The 16128-nt window shown below is 41.6% G+C and overlaps 2 protein-coding genes across 8 annotated transcripts in view; both read right to left on the bottom strand.

The window, feature by feature from the left end:
* Window positions 1-2421, bottom strand: part of NFRKB (nuclear factor related to kappaB binding protein) — a 43326-nt gene extending 40905 nt beyond the window's left edge. For all 5 annotated transcript variants that reach the window (XR_006355668.1, XM_043995669.1, XM_043995671.1 and 2 more), the window contains exon 1: window positions 2332-2421. The gene's annotated coding sequence lies outside the window, so the exon portion shown is untranslated. The remainder of the gene's footprint in view (window positions 1-2331) is intronic.
* Window positions 2422-3500: 1079 nt separating this feature from the next.
* PRDM10 (PR/SET domain 10) overlaps window positions 3501-16128 on the bottom strand; it is a 160548-nt gene continuing 147920 nt past the window's right edge. For all 3 annotated transcript variants that reach the window (XM_043994757.1, XM_043994758.1, XM_043994759.1), the window contains one exon: window positions 3501-7721. In XM_043994757.1, coding sequence (XP_043850692.1) covers window positions 7512-7721 — 210 coding nt within the window. In that variant the 3' untranslated portion in view covers window positions 3501-7511. The remainder of the gene's footprint in view (window positions 7722-16128) is intronic.

Below are 16128 nucleotides of genomic sequence, written 5' to 3'. Positions count from 1 at the left end.
AGCTTTATAATAGCCTACTGATTGGTCTCTCTGTCTCAAGTCCCTACCCACCTCAGCTGTCAAACAGATCTTACACAGATGTGATCACCCCCCCCCCACACACACACACACACAAACTCCAGTGGCTCCCTATTACCTCCAAGATAAAATACAGAATCTTCTATTTGGTTTTAAGCTCCTTCATAAATAACCTGGTCCCCTTCCTACCTTTCCATTCTTCTCACACTTTATTCCTCCTCTACATACTCTTTGATCTGCTATGCCTCACCCAAACCACTCCATCTCCCTGAGCAAAATTTTCCCTGGCTGTATTCTATGCCTGGAACTTCATTTTGGCCTCCTGGCTTTCTTCAAGCAAGAAGCCTTCCCGATCCTCCTTAATCTTAGTGCCTTCCCTCTCAGACTATCCCAATTTATCTTGCATGTATTTTGTTGGTATGTAGTTAATAATAACTGGCACTATACAACTCTTTAAATTTTGCAAAAAACTTTACAAATATTGTCCTTTGATCCTCACAATAACTTTGGATCTTAAGTGCTATTATTGCTTCCATTTCATAGATGAGGAAACTGAGGCTGAAAGACGTTACAAAGTGGCATGGCCAAGGTCACACAGTTAGTCAGTGTCTAAGGCAAGATTGAAACAAAGGTCTTCCTTTCTTGACTTGATTACTACACTTTGATCTCTAACAACTATGACATAGGGGCTATGATCCCCATTTTACAAATGAGGAAACTTTAAAATGATACAAAAAATGTGAATGACTATCTCTCCTAGAATAGCAATAAAAACACTAACATAAATGTGTATGTATATATACATATGTGTAAATGTGTATATAAATATGTATGCACATACATATAAAAATATACATGAAGAAACATGAGAGTGTAATTACAGATGAGGAAACTCAAGTGATACAAAAAATGTAAGTGAATTACTGTCCATCCTTGAATATTAATAAACACACTAACATATATACATACTGTATGTGCACATACATGCATGTGGGCATAAACATGTACATATACATATATTAAAATATAAATGAAACCTGGGAGTATAATTACAGATGAGGAAAACAAGTGATACAAAAAAATATGAGCAAATCAATGTCCTTGAATATCAATAAATACACTAACATATGTGTATTGTATGTGTGCTTATGTGTACTGCGTACATAATGTGTGTGAACATACAGGTGGATATAAATGGAGAAACATGAAAGTATAATTGCAGATGAGGAACCTTTAAAGTGATACCAAAATCGGTAGGGAATTACTGTCCATCCTTGAATACCAATAAACACTGGCATATATGTGTATATACATACATATGCATACATGCATGTGTGCATATACATATATAAATACAAATGGAGAAACATGAGAGTATAATGTTCAGGACACTCTAGTTCTGGAATAACTGAAAGAGGAGGGAAAGAACTCAGCACACAGGTTGGTTGTTAACCAGGTGAGAACCTAGATGCAAGAATGCAGTGATTTGTTGTTTGGCACACAACCCTCTCAGAACAAGAGAAGTGACCCAGAGAGAGGTGATAAGCGCAGTCTCCCCTCTATCTCCTTTGCGATCTGTCTGTCCGTCTGTCTGTCTCTCTTTCCCTCCCTCCCTCCCTCAATCCCTTCCCCTCTGGCGGGCGCTTCAGCTTCTCATCTACAGTTTATTGATCCTTCGTTCCTAATGGGGTAAAGTTCCCTTCCTTTTGGGGATGGATCCTTAACTCTACATCCAGGCGGGTGGCGTCCTGCCTAGCCAGTGAGGTGACCAAACACGAAATAACAAAAATGAAATAGAAAAGAGACCCAGGCGAGGGTGACACACGCGGACTGGAGAGTCAGGACCTGTGGGGCTCTGGCCCACTTGGGCGAACACCCCCCCCTCCTACCCTACCCCTCCCATATACACACACACCCACGCCTGCACACGCACGAGCGCGCGTACACACGTACGTATACACACGTATACACACACACACACACACACACACACACACACACACACACACACACACGCCCCCCCGGAGACCCCTCCCCTGCATCCCACCCCACTAGCGGCCCCCAAGTGGCCCCAGGCCCGGCTCTCCCCCTGTCCCACGCTCGGGTGCGCGGGTCGGACCCTGAGGGCCCCGACAGCTCCGTGCCTGACCCTGACCTCAGATTAGTCTTCCCCCCTCCCCCATGAACGCCCACACCGGCCCGCCGATCCTACCGACCTCTGTCCCTGGAGCTCCCCCGCTCCCCGGACGCTCCCCTCCCCTAGCCCAGGCCCTCCCCGGTGGACTCACAAGGGGCCCCCACCACCGGCCTCACCTAAGCGGCTGCCACAGCCCCGACCCCGGTAACACTTCCCAGGGCCGCAGCCGCCGGGTCTTGGACGTGCTCGCTCCCGCCAGCGTAACGTTCCCCCCCTACGTGCGCGCTCCCGGGCTCGGAGCGTCGGGAGGAGTGAGACGGGGCGGGGCAAGGAGGGGAGGTTCCGCTGTCGAACACGCCCTGGAGACTCGCCCCGGACCAGGTGGGCCTTGTCCTCCTGGCCCAAATCCGGCTTCCCCCTCAGCCGGTCCTCAGGCGACGCGACTCCGCCCCAGGAACCAGCCCCGCCCCTGACATTGGCCCTTCCAAGTTCACAGTTTGAAAGTTGTAGAAAGCGTGGGAGCTCCGGTCCTCTCCTTTCCTCTCCTCTCCTCTCCAGCAAGGCTACTAGAAGAGGACTTAATCCGAGCGTCCCATCTGCACCTACAACCGTTGCCCCTGTTGGATCGTAAGCTTCTCTGCATCCCCAGCTCCTAACACAGGGAGTGCCGGGCACATAGTGCTCTCAAAGTGACTTTTTCTGACCCCTTTGACAATCCGGTGAGGCCCACAGATCGCTTTTCGGAATGTTTCTCAAGGCTTAAAATAAATACATAAGATCACAGAGGAAACCAATAAGAGTATAAGTAATTTGAATGTTTTTTTTTAATGTCATGGACTGCAGTTTTACGAACCCCTGATCTACAGCCACCGATTTTACAAACGAGGAAACAAACTGAAAGGGATCTGAGTGGTCCAACCTCGTTTTACAAGATGAGGAAACTGAGGCAGAGAGGCGAAGAGATTCGAGATTTCACAACCAAAATTTGAATCCAGGTCCTGTCTTTGCAGCCAGTAACCTTTCCACGGGCTTGTGCCGCCTGTATTCAGTGCGTAGCAGAGGAGTGCATAATAAATGCTTGATTTGATTGTACTCTGAGATGTGTATCATTCTGCCAATCCCCCTCCTCCTATCTTCGCCCCCTTTGACCACTACCATCCCAGGTGTTAGAAGGAACATTAGAAAAGGTTAAGGGGGGCAGCTAGGTGGCGCAGTGGATAGAGCACTGGCCTTGGATTCAGGAGGACCTGAGTTCAAATTTGACCTCAGACACTTGAAACTTACTAGCTGTGTGACCCTGGGCAAGTCACTTAACCCCAATTGCCTCACCAAAAAAAAAAAAAAAAGTTAAGGACAAAGAGACACAGAGCCAAAAGAACATTTATTACGAAGTAAATATTTTATTTGTATAGATTAGATCCATTCATTGCCTTTTCACTTAACCCCATCCTAACCGAGCCATAACTACAGAAGGGCTTTGGGTGGGGGAACAAAAGAGTGGCTGCTGTGTAAGTGCTAACCCAACCTTGTTCCCAAATTCTTAAATTTTATGTTCCCAAGGTGTGTCTGGGGCTTGTACAAAATTCCTGCATTTAGCCCCAATTCCTAAGATTAATTTAGTTAGGATCAGGAAAAACAAATCTTTTGGATTTCAAAGTCTGGCTGCGGGACCCAGGAAAGCTGCAGCCTCTTGGAGCCTCAGTTTTCCCATCTGTAAAATGTAGTTGATGTTTGCACAAGCCACCTCACAGCATATGAAGAAAGTACATTATAAACTGTCAATAAAATGTGATATACACATGAGCTGGAGAGGAAACAAGGAGAAACATAGGTAACAAAAAAAAATCAACTAAATCTATTTTTAAAATGTGACATAGTATTATTAACTTCTTACAATGCTATAGGCACCGTGGTACTTATTTCTATTTTTTGAGGATAATGGTTATGCTAGGAGTGAAGACTTGAGTGAAATAAGGATTCATATTGGTTGAACATGGTGTCTCCATCCAAATTAGTCACTGGCCCCAAATCTTTATACAGATATACAGCTACCTAATCTGGCATGGGTGCCTAGATCAACAAGATCAACCTCTCCCACCTAGATTAGAATCTGTACCCACCTAATTAAAGTATTGCACATAAGCCCAATTTCCCATTTCACTGTAAGTCCCCAAATTCACAATCTTTGTCTGCAGTTTGGGAATCTTTCAAATAGAAAGCAATATTTTGAGTTTCAGGGGAATCCCATAGCAAATGGGTATTATTAGTCTGTGCTTAAGCAATGATTCAAAATGCCTTAAATCTGATAGATAGCCTTTTAAAAAGGGATTGCAACTGTTCTATTGCAACTGATTCTAACTGAAAGCAGTTACTGCTCCACAAACACAAAAAGCATCTTGTTTATTAAAAAAAGAAAATATTTATTAATTTTACACCTGCTGGATAGCACAAGACTATTAACACTATAACTCACCGAATGTACAATAAACATTCACGCTTAAATAACAGGACAGGGTTATTTTCAACCAGTAGGTCAGCTTTAGCATCTTGTGAAATGCCATTTAGTCCTAGATGTCTTAGCAGTTCTTGGAAGAAAGATCCTGTTAAGAAAAGAGCTTCTAGGTCCTTGGATGCATATGACAAGTACCTGGCATGGTCATCCCAGGTCTTAAAATCACTTAAACAAGATCTAACCCCAAATTTTTAAGTGTCAGCAGTATTTTTACATGATGAAAATGTTTATTCATGTGGGCACAATTAATTAAACAAAATAATCCAAAATCCCAAAGGAATCTCCCTTTAAATTTTCACACTGTAGCTCCTACAGTGTCAAGGTTTGAAAGTGGCTACAATGTAAATCCTGGGTATAGAGTTTTTCTGAACCAGGTCTCCTAGGTCTTTTACTGTTTCCCATCTTCTCAAAACTAAGTCCACTGGAATGGACCAATAAGCAGAAGAGTTGGTCTTAAGGGAATGTTATTTGGTTTGATTGCCACCTGCACCACATGTTAATAATACACAAAATAGTTTGGAATTCCTTTGTGATTCCACAAAAGGATAAGCACCTCAGTAAAAAAAAAAGACAAGACCCTTTCCACAATGTTTTCCTCCTTGTCTGAGTAATCTAAAACTTGAAAAAAAAATAAAACTGGCAGAAAACAAACATACCATTCAGTGATGGTTTTCAATTTTAGCCAATGAAAATTTCTATTTTGGGTTTGTGGGTAGGGATGTTGAAGGGATGAAAAACAATACTCTGCTTGCAACAAAATTAATAAGTAATCACAAAGGTCAAACTTCAGTTATAGAACCTAAAATTGAACCTCTAGTAAGTCTGCAACTTTCAGATATGGTCTTGTCAGAGAGCATAATCATGTGAATCACTAAATTTGTGTGACTTTGTGCAAAACTGGCATTTACCCAATATTTCAATTTGAAAAGACTAATACTGTACCTCTGGTATTCTCAGAAACCTTGGACTTCCTATTACTACAAATTTACCAAATCCTCAGCATACCAAGCTTTCAGGAATAATTCTACTGAGTAAGTATAAATCTACATGTTTGCAAGGTTATTTGAAAATATGACCAAATTGTCTGTTATCCAGGTTTCCTTGGCACCAAATAATTTGACCTAAGCAAAATAGCTGCTAAGTTTACTAACAATTTGTAGTGCCAGACATACCCAAGATGTCACAGGAAATTAACCAAATTGCAACTTCATTTAATTACCTCCATTTTAAAGTATAACTTCTCTGTTGTGGAAAGTAATATAGGGTCTACTGAAGGATAATTATTCACAAAAATCTGTCAGTAGTTGTGTCGCAAAGGACTGCTAAGACATTCTGATTTCAGAAATAGATTTATACATACAATTCCTGGAATGACTTTTTAAAATAAAATCACCCTTCCCTATCAATTTCATATTCTATTTAACCCCAAGTAAGACTCCTGAACAGGAGCAAATGCAAGAAAAACTGTCATCAAGACACAGGTTTCGTTTTTATTTTTTCCTCCCATGTCAAAAATAACAGTTTAGTCTATACGCAAACATCAGGTGATCAAGTGTTTCCTGCTGATTACCTTAATGTCTTTATTACTAGTGGTCCCCTGACATTTGTTACTTTTCCTGAGTCCAAAGTTGGTCATTCAATAAAAAGGTCCAGAAGAATGACAATAAATTGAAAGTGAAATGTGTAGGAAATAAGGACGGCCAACGTTCCCTCCAACCTTCCCGAATGAATGTTCGTTTTAGGACAGCACTAAAAAGAATGAAAACACGATGCATTTCTGTGAGCGGCTAGTTGATTGTACAGCTGGGATGAGGAAAGAAAGAATCCATCCTTCACCAATGACCAGGAAATGGATCCTGATGGGCACTGAAAAGGCACTGAAATCACTTTAAAACCATCCAAGAGTTTTTGACAATTCTGCCTTTATCTTTGCTCCCTTCCTGATACAACCACAACTGTAGAATGGAAGGCAAAGCACTTCTGTAGGGTTAAAGTACTACTACTGGACTTTATTTTTCCAGGAAACCCACTTTCCTGGCAATAAGACAACTGTCCTGATGCCAGGTAGAAGAGGGGCTTAGTACCACCAGGGCAGACTATGGTCCCCAGTCAGCTAAACTGGGATAATCCAGGCTAGGTGGAACACTGCCAACAAGCCAATGGTTTTCAAAGGGGAAGTGAAAAAAGACGGTCAGGAGAATAATTAAAACGAGAGTTTCTTCAAGGTTCTACTGTCAAGTCTTTCTGTACTTCCACCAATTAGCCAGGAGTGCTCACCAATTGATTTCTGCTGCTTACTAGGATCCCTTGTTTACAGCATGAAGAGGACTTGAAACCAGAAGATGAAGCAGCTCTGACCTCTAACAAGTCTGCAAAATGCCCCTTGTCTTGTAGCATCAATGCTGGGAAGATACAGGGCATGTTCTGCCAACAGTCATTAACGTGGCAGGATTTTTCCCCCTTTGGTATGAATACAATAAATATACTATTTAAGTACTTCCACAAAGGAAAAGTAAGGCTTGTTAAGTATGTCAAAAGCAACTCAGAAACAAGCCAAAAGTTTCTGTATTTTCTCCTGCTGCAAAACTCCTTTGCTCTGAACAGTTTCCCTGAAACGCTTGGCCTATTACATACGTGGCGGTATGTCTATGGAGTCCTAAGAGTCAAATCTTTTTTTGTGATTACTGCAGCTATAAAGTCAACCTCCTAGCAAGAACTTCAAAACTTTTAGCTTCAAAACTCTGGAGCAAATAATAAATTAAAAAGAATTCCAAGTTTGAGATTTGCTAAGTGGTAGTCAGGAGACACAATGGGACTGCTTGATTCCAACTCCAGGGACAAAGGTTAAGTTTTAGTAATATGCACTTCACTGTTTCCATTCCCATTGGTGGTCGTGATGATGTACTGGGTGGTTTGTGGTGGGTTAGTCGTTTGGCTCTCCAAGGCATCAGCATGTGTAGATGGCTGCGAAACGCCCACCTGGACTCCACTGGTGAGAGCTGAGGTTTGTTTTTCTTCTATTTCTGGCTGACCTTCTGATATCACAAAATGAGTCTGGGAAATAAAAGGAGAGAAAAAAGTGGGTGAGATCTTAGAAAGATCTGGAGTCTTCATGGAGGAAAAAATAAATGCAAGAGGACACAGGCTGGGATCCTGAGAGAGGGGACTGTTAATGCAATGGACATACTACTGCTGTTTATCTTTCATTCCCAAAGAGGACCAATGATATCAGGAAGGTGATGTCTTGCCTTGCAAGTGACTTGGATTTAAGTGAGGCCCAGGGCTGTGCAGAGTGTATAGTTGTCGTCTATAATGTGGCTAAAATTCTAGCTCTTCCAGATATAACTAGAAAGAACACTGAAATATAGCATAAAATATACTGAGGGATTTCAGATAAAGAAAGATGCATTATGTTGTAATAATAACTGATACTTATAAAGATCTCCAGTTTGCAAAGCACTTTGAAGAGATTATCTCATTTGGTTCTCACTATAAACCCAGTAGGTAGGTACTATTATTATTCCCATGCTACAGAAAAGGAAACAGGACCAATGGCTTACTTATGATCACTGAAGTAGTTGAGTGTTGGTAAAGGATGAAATCTTTCTTCCCTCACTCCAAGTGTATAATCAACAAATTAAGTCTCAGGCTCTTAAGCCCTAGTCTAGCACTTTGCCCACTAAATTACATTGGCTTTTATTAGCAATTACAAAAAGGTAAATCGATGCTTATCAAATCTGTGGGTGGCACAAAACTAGAGAGATAGTAATATCATGGATTACAGTAACAAGATGGAAAAATATCTGTACAAACTACCCGGCAAAGAAAGTAATATGTCCCATCTATAGGTCACAATAAGCCAGTGGAAAAATAAAAGGGTTGTGTGTGTACCCATAAATGACTCTGACAACAGCTAAATATAAGAAGAAAATCTGAGAGTGGGAGGTCCTATTGGACCTTGCATCACTATCAGTGTCAGTGTTCACAGAGAGCAGGCCACAGAGTCCAGTTCAAATTCTACCTCTACCATGAAGTGGTAAATAGAAAGCTGAAGTTTGAGTCAGGAAGACCAAAGTTCTAATGAGCCTCAGACACTAACTGTGTAATTCTAGTACCTTAACCTCTCTATGCTAGTTCTCTTATCTTTAAAGTAAGGGGGTTGGACTTGATGGCTTTTAAGTTCCCTTCTAAGTCCAAATCCATGATTCTATGAGATCAGCTGGCTGCAGGACCCAGGGCAAATTTTACTTAACCTCGAAATGCCTTATTCTACTCTCTAAAACTACAATAGATTCAAGAGAAGGTGCCCATCTGCTTTTCTAAGAAGTTCTCTGGAGGGTTAGCTAGGTGGCTCAGTAGTTAAAGCAGCAGCCCTGGATTCAGGAGGACCCGAGTTCAAATCCAACCTCAGACACTTGACACTTACTAGCTGTGTGACCCTGGACAAGTCACTTAACCCTGTTGCCCCTTAAAAAACAAAAACAAAAACAAACAAACAAAAAAGAGGTTCCCCCTGGGAACCCTCTAGCTCACTGAAATCAGGGGCTGTTTAAATATACACACACATATACATATCTATCTACATATATATACACATACACATATATGTATCTACATGTGTGTATGTGTCTATCATTGAAATATGATGGGCTCAGATACATGTTATATGGCTTTGGATGAGTATAACTCATTCTGGTTTTGGTTTTCTTTTTGTTTTTTTGTCTTTTTTCTTTTTCAGGGCAATGAGGGTTAAGTGACTTGTCCAAGGTCACACAGCTGGTAAGTGTCAAGTGTCTGAGGCTGGATTTGAACTCAGATCCTCCTGAATCCAAGGCCAGTGTGTTATCCACTGCGCCACCTAGCTGCCCCTGAGTATAACTCATTCTGAAAAAAAGAAGATAGGGAATAGGCATGGGACAGTAGAGGGTAGCATTATATATTAAGAAGATATACTCAGATGACAAAAAAAGAGGAACATAGGGGAAGAAGGAGGAAACATGATGCTGATTATTTGGTTGAAGATCAAATGAAGGGAAGTAATTGTATCATGGAAATATACCACAGACTACCTGAACAAAAAAAAAACACAAAAGAAAAGAAAAGAAAGGAAAAATATAAAAAATTCAGGAAATGGATCATAAGCCTAGCACAGAAGAGAAGTAGCAATGGGAGACTTCAAACAACCCAACATCTTTTGGAATTCTATCTCTCCCAAAAGGAGAAGCAAAAAATTTCTTGTCATTCAAAAGGTGGAAGAAACAAATAGGGAAAACTCTTCTATCTCAGAGTCTCACCAACAGGAAAGAATTGGCTGCTGGTATAGAAATGATGGGAACCTTGGCAGGGGGTAACCAGTCCTTTCTAGAGTATGTGACAGAGAGAAAGCATCTGCAAACTGGCATGCACCCTAGACTAGGGGAGAACAGATTTGAAAGGGTGAAAAGAAAGAGGAAGGTAGCAACCCATGGACTAAAATTCAACTCAGAAAGGATGGAAAGTACTAAGGAATGAAATTCTGAAGACAAAGAAACAATTCCAATAAGAAAAAAACCCCAGAATTGTCTGGAAGAGGCTAATAGAGAAGAGAGAACCCACCAATCAGCTTTTGTTTTGGTTTGGTTTTTTGCAGGGCAATGAGGGTTAAATGACTTGCCCAGGGTCACACAACTAGTAAGTATCAAGTGTCTGAGGTCACATTTGAACTCAGGTCCTCCTGAATCCAGGGCCGGTGCTTTATCTACTGCGCCACCTAGCTGATCCCACCATCAGCTTTGATCTAAACAAAGCTATGTACAGAAGATGGAAGCAAGGACAGGTAACAGAAATGATGAATACAAAAGTCTGGGACAGAATGAAGAAAATGGTATCAGAAGGGCTAAAACTTAAAGGCTGGGCTTGATTTCCTTTCTTTTTTTAAAAAAGGCTATTTTTATGGAGAACAAAAGTAGAATCAAAGACTCTAGAATTTACAAAGCACCTTAAAGTTTACAAAGCACTTTACAAATGGTATCTCATTTATTCTAATAATAATCCTAATGAATTATCAAATTGTTGTTATTATTATTCCTATTTTATAGATGAGGAAAACTGAGGCAGGCAGAGGGTATGTAACTTGCCCATGGTCATATAACTAGTAAGTACCTGAAGCTGTATTTTAACTCAGGTGTTCCTGATTGCATCCACAGCACTCTACCCACTGCAGCACCTAGCAGCTGATATTCAAAAATAGCTGCTGATATTGATATCAATACTGCCATGCCACTGTACTGCCCTGACCCTCCATTCAGAATCCCTATCCTTTAGGAACACTACCCTGACCACAGTCCTGATCCCTCACTGCCATCCATGTTGGCTCCATCCCTCAATCCTATTCTTCCATACCTTTCCAACATACCCTCTGAAACATATTCTACTGTTATACTGCCTTTCATAGTAGTCCCATGCCATCCACTCCCTTTTTAGTCCCCGAGGCTGATAAATAATTTGGAATACATTTTGGATTTATTCATATATTTCACATGTTATTTTTCTCCTAAATAGAATGTAAGCTCTCCAAAAGCACTCTATTTGGTCTTTATTATCCCAAGCATCTGCTTGTAACAAGTGTTTTATAACTATTTGCTGAATTCAGCTGAAGGGAACAGTTGCTGCTCAGGGTGAATGGGATGGCAGAAAGACAGGACTGTTCAATTCTGATTTTGTTTCTGTTTTCTTGCCAAAGAAATGACTTTTAGATTGGACAAGACAGAACCAAAATGGCTAGTAGGGAGTTGATACCCAAAATAAGCAAGGAGATAATTAGTGATCAATCAAAAAGTATTTATTTAGTATAACAACAACAGCAATGTGATTGGCACATGGGATCGGCACTTGGGATACAAGTACAAAAGATGAAATAATCCATACCCTCAAAGAGCTTACATTCTAAAGGAGGAAGACAATATAAGTGCATGTGTACACATATGCACGCACACACATACACAGAGCAAAAATATAAAGTTAACAAATAAAAATATATATTGTTATTTAGTTGTTTTCAGTCATGTCCGACTCTTCATGACACCTTTTTGGGGTTTTCTTGGCAAAGATACTAGAGTGGTTTGCCATTTCCTTCTCTAGCTCATTTTACAGGTGAGGAAACTGAGGCAAACAGAGTTAAGTGACTTGCCCACGGTCACACAGCTAGTGTCTGAGGCTGGATTTGAACCATGTCTTCCTGACTTCAGACCCAGTACTCTATCCATGAGCCACCTAGCTGCCTATCTTCCCCTCTCCTACAAATACATACAGAGTAGTGTGAGAGGGAGGAAATGAGTACTTGGTGGGAGGGGAAATCAGGAAGCCTTCATGAAGAAGTTGGTGCAAAAGCTACATGTTGAAGGAAGAGAACAAACCTATGAGGCAGAAGGAAGAAGGGAATGCACTCTAGACTTGGGGGATAGCCAGTTGTTTTACCCATACTCCCATCGAGGTTACAGTCTTGGGTGGTGGTCCCAGGCCAGGGAAAACAAAAATACTGAAGCTTATGGCCACAATGGAGTGGGTCTCTGTTCATAGTTCCAGGGCAGAAAAGCAGGACAGTGGTTGCTTGCAGACCAAAGCACAAGCCAGGAGAATAGTAAATATACCTCTCCTTAAATCATTACCACCTTTTCAGAATGAAAAACTTACAAATTCCTAGAAGTATCTCTGAAAACAGCTGCACAAACCCCTTGAAGCTTGGGATGGTGTGCCCTCCATCCTGGAAGCAGTGCCCCACTTTAACAAAGAGTTAAAAGTCAAGAAATAAGCTGGGAAAATGAGAAAATAGAAAAAAAATTCTGCAAGGAAAATCAAAATACACCCTCAGTAGAAGATAACAAAGTCAAATCTCCTACATCCAAAGCTTCCAAGAAAAATATGAATTAGTTTTAGGCCATAGAAGTGCTCAAAAAGGATTTTGAAAATAAAGTAAGAGGAGCACCTAGGTACCACAGTGGATAGAGCACCAGCCCTGGAATTAGGAGGATCTGAGTTCAAATTAGGCCTCAGACACTTGACACTTACTAGCTGTGTGACCCTGGGCAAGTCACTTAACCCCCACTGCCTCACCAAAAAAAAAAAAGAAAAGAAAAGAAAAGAAATGAAAAAAAAAAGAAATTGATGAAGGAATGAATGAAATAACATCTAAAAGTCAATATGAGGGGCAGCTAGGTGGCGAAGTGGATAGAGCACCGGCCCTGGAGTCAGGAGTACCTGGGTTCAAATCTGGCCTCAGACACTTAACACTTACTAGCTGTGTGACCCTGGGCAAGTCACTTAACCCCAATTGCCTCACTTAAAAAAAAAAAAGTCAATGAGTCAGGAATGTTACCTAACAGTTAAAAAAGCTAATGTCATCTTAGGCTGCATTAAAAAAGACACTGTTCTTGTTAAGTTCTGTCTAGCTCTTCACGACTCTATTTAGGGTTTTCTTGGCAAAGATAATGGGGTGGTATCCCATTTCCTTTTCCAGCCATTTTATAGATGAGGAAATTGTGGCAAACAGGGTTAAGTGACTTGGACAAGGTCACAGAGCTGGTAAATATCTGAGACTGCACTTGAACTCAGATCTTCCTTACTTACTCTAGGCTCAATGCTCTATACACTGTACCACCTAGCTCTCCTGCAAGAAAGGCATAGCTTATCTATCACCATATGAAAAAATGCTCTAAATCACTATTGATTAGAGAAATGCAAATTAAAACAACTCTGGAGTACCACCTCACACCTCTCAGATGGGCTAGACAAAACAGGAAAAAAATAAATGTTGGAGAAGCTGTGGAAAAATTGGAACACTAATACATTGTTAGTGGAGTTGTGAATTGATCCAACCATTCTGGAGAGCAATTTGGAACTATGCCCAAAGGACTATGGGGCTGTGCATACCCTTTGACCCAGTAATACCACTACTAGGTCTGTATCCCAAAGAGATCATAGAAAAGGGAAAAGGACCCACATACACAAAAATATTTATAGCAGCTCTCTTTGTGGTGGCAAAGAATTGGAAATCGAGGGAATGCCCATCAGTTGGGGAATGGCTGAACAAGTTGTGGTATATGAATATAATGGAATACTATTGTGCTATAAGAAATGATGAGCGGGCAAATTTCAGAAAAAAACTGGAAAGACTTAAGTGGACTGATGCTTAGTGAAGTGAGCAGAACCAGGAGAACATCGTACACAATAACAGCAACATTGTGTGATGATCAACTGTGATAGACTTGGCTCTTCTCAACAGTGCAATGATCTAAGACAATTCCAAAGAAATCATGATAGAAAATCATCCAGAAAAAAGAACTGTGGAATCTGAATGCAGATGGAACCATACTGTTTCTACTTTTTTGTTGTTGTTTTTTTCCTTACTGAGGTTTTTCCCTTGTGTTCTAATTCTTCTTTCACAAGATGACCAATGCAGAAATATGTTTAATGTGATTGTACATATATAACCTATATCAGATTGCTTTTTGTCTTGGAGAGGGGGAAGGAAAGGGAGGAAAGGAGAAAAATTTGGAACTAAAAATCTTATGAAAACAAATGTTGAAAACTATTTTTAGGGGGCAGCTAGGTGGCGCAGTGGATAAAGCACCAGCCCTGAATTCAGGAGGACCTGAGTTCAAATTTGGCCTCAGTCACTTGACACTTACTAGCTGTATGACCCTGGGCAAGTCACTCATTGCCTCATTGCCTCGCAAAAAATTTTTTTTAATTTTTTTTAAAAAACCTATTTTTACATGTAACTGGAAAATAATAGAATATATTTATGATTTTTTAAAAAAGGCATAGCTTCCAGTAATAAGAAGGTAATAGTCCTTCTGCATTCTAACCTATCAAGACCATATCCGTACCCCTGGGCAAGTCACTTAACCCCAATTGCCTCACCAAAGAAAGGAAAGAAAGGAAAGGAAGGAAGGAAGAAAGGAAGGAAGGAAGGAAGGAAGGAAGGAAGGAAGGAAGGAAGGAAGGAAGGAAGGAAGGAAGGAAGGAAGGAAGGAAGGAAGGAAGGAAGGAAGGAAGGAAGGAAGGAAGGAAGGAAGGAAGGAAGAAAGGATCATAACATCAAATCCCAGGATTATAGTCATCCTCTCCTTCCCACCCCAAAGGGGGATGTGCGGGCTGGGTGCAGAGAGCATGAGCTGGGCAGGCGCAGGGTGCTGTGCAGGGTGCTGTGCGGGGGGGGGGGGGGGGGGGGGGGGGGGGAGGGGGGGGGAGGGGGGGAGGGGGGGGGGCTGAGCGGGCGAACACGGGAGCCCCTGCCCCTGCCCCTGCCCCTGCTCCTGCTCCTGCTCCTGCTCCTGCTCCTGCTCCTGCCCACAGGCTGCTGTCAGTCACCCAGGAAACTTGCTGAAGTCTGAAACCCTCCTCCTTGCAGCTGTCCAAGCCAGCTCGCCTCCCTCCCTCCCTGACTCCCGAGGCTAATGCATTCCACAAGAAAAAGTGACAAGTACCTCTTTCTGCTTTTATTTTCAAATTTTACATGCTTTCCCTACCTCCCTCCGGTCCTTCACCCCCCAAACCCCTCCCCCTTCCCAGGAACACACATATTCAGAAGGCAAGAAAGGAATAAATACATATATTTGTGTGCGGATGAAAAAATATATATATATGGTGTATCGTGTAGTTCTACGTATCACAGTTTAGAAAGGGAATCAGAAGGATAATTTCTCCTCATTTCTAAATTGGATATACTCCCTGGGACTTCCCTGACTTCTCTACCAGTTCCAGGAAACTCATTATTGGGAAAACCTCAGTAGCCTCCTGAGTAAAATCACATCAGGCCTGGGACTCCATCTCATCACCCTCTGATAGAAGGGTGGAGCCATGATCTCAAAACCCCCATTTAAGGAGGGAGTTCAGCTCAGAAATCTCATTTCTCATCTGGCTGTACTACTATGGAATTTCTCTGACTTCTCTACCATGCCCCAAAGTTACCTTCTACCCCACTACACACTTTTCAACTTCCTGTTGTGTGTTGTCTTCCCCCATTAGATTGTAAGCTCCCTGAGGGACTATACTTCTTTTTTAGTATTTGCATATCCAAGACTTAACACATTGCATGGCACATAGTAGGTTCTTTTTTTTTTTTTAAAGTGAGGCAATTGGGGTTAAGTGACTTGCCCAGGGTCACACAACTAGTAAGTGTTAAGTGTCTGAGGCCAGATTTGAACTCAGGTACTCCTGACTCCAGGGCCGGTGCTCTATCCACTGCACCACCTAGCTGCCCTAGTAGGTTCTTAATAAATGTTTATTGACTGACTAACATGGATATATTATAAATTGTCCGAAGTTGGGCAATCAGAATGGAAAGGACCTTAAGTGCACGCCATTCTAAGATCAGTTGATGGAACTAGGAACATTTAACTTTAAGGAACATGATTGCTATTTTCATGTAATTAAAAGGGGGCTTAGACTGGTTCTGCAACAGATACAGGTTGCAAAGAAG

This window comes from Dromiciops gliroides, chromosome 3 (genome assembly GCF_019393635.1).
Source record: "Dromiciops gliroides isolate mDroGli1 chromosome 3, mDroGli1.pri, whole genome shotgun sequence".
In the NCBI taxonomy this organism is placed as follows: Eukaryota; Metazoa; Chordata; class Mammalia; order Microbiotheria; family Microbiotheriidae; genus Dromiciops; species Dromiciops gliroides.
Note: the sequence above shows the minus strand (reverse complement) of the source record. Positions and strands in the feature narration are given on the sequence as shown.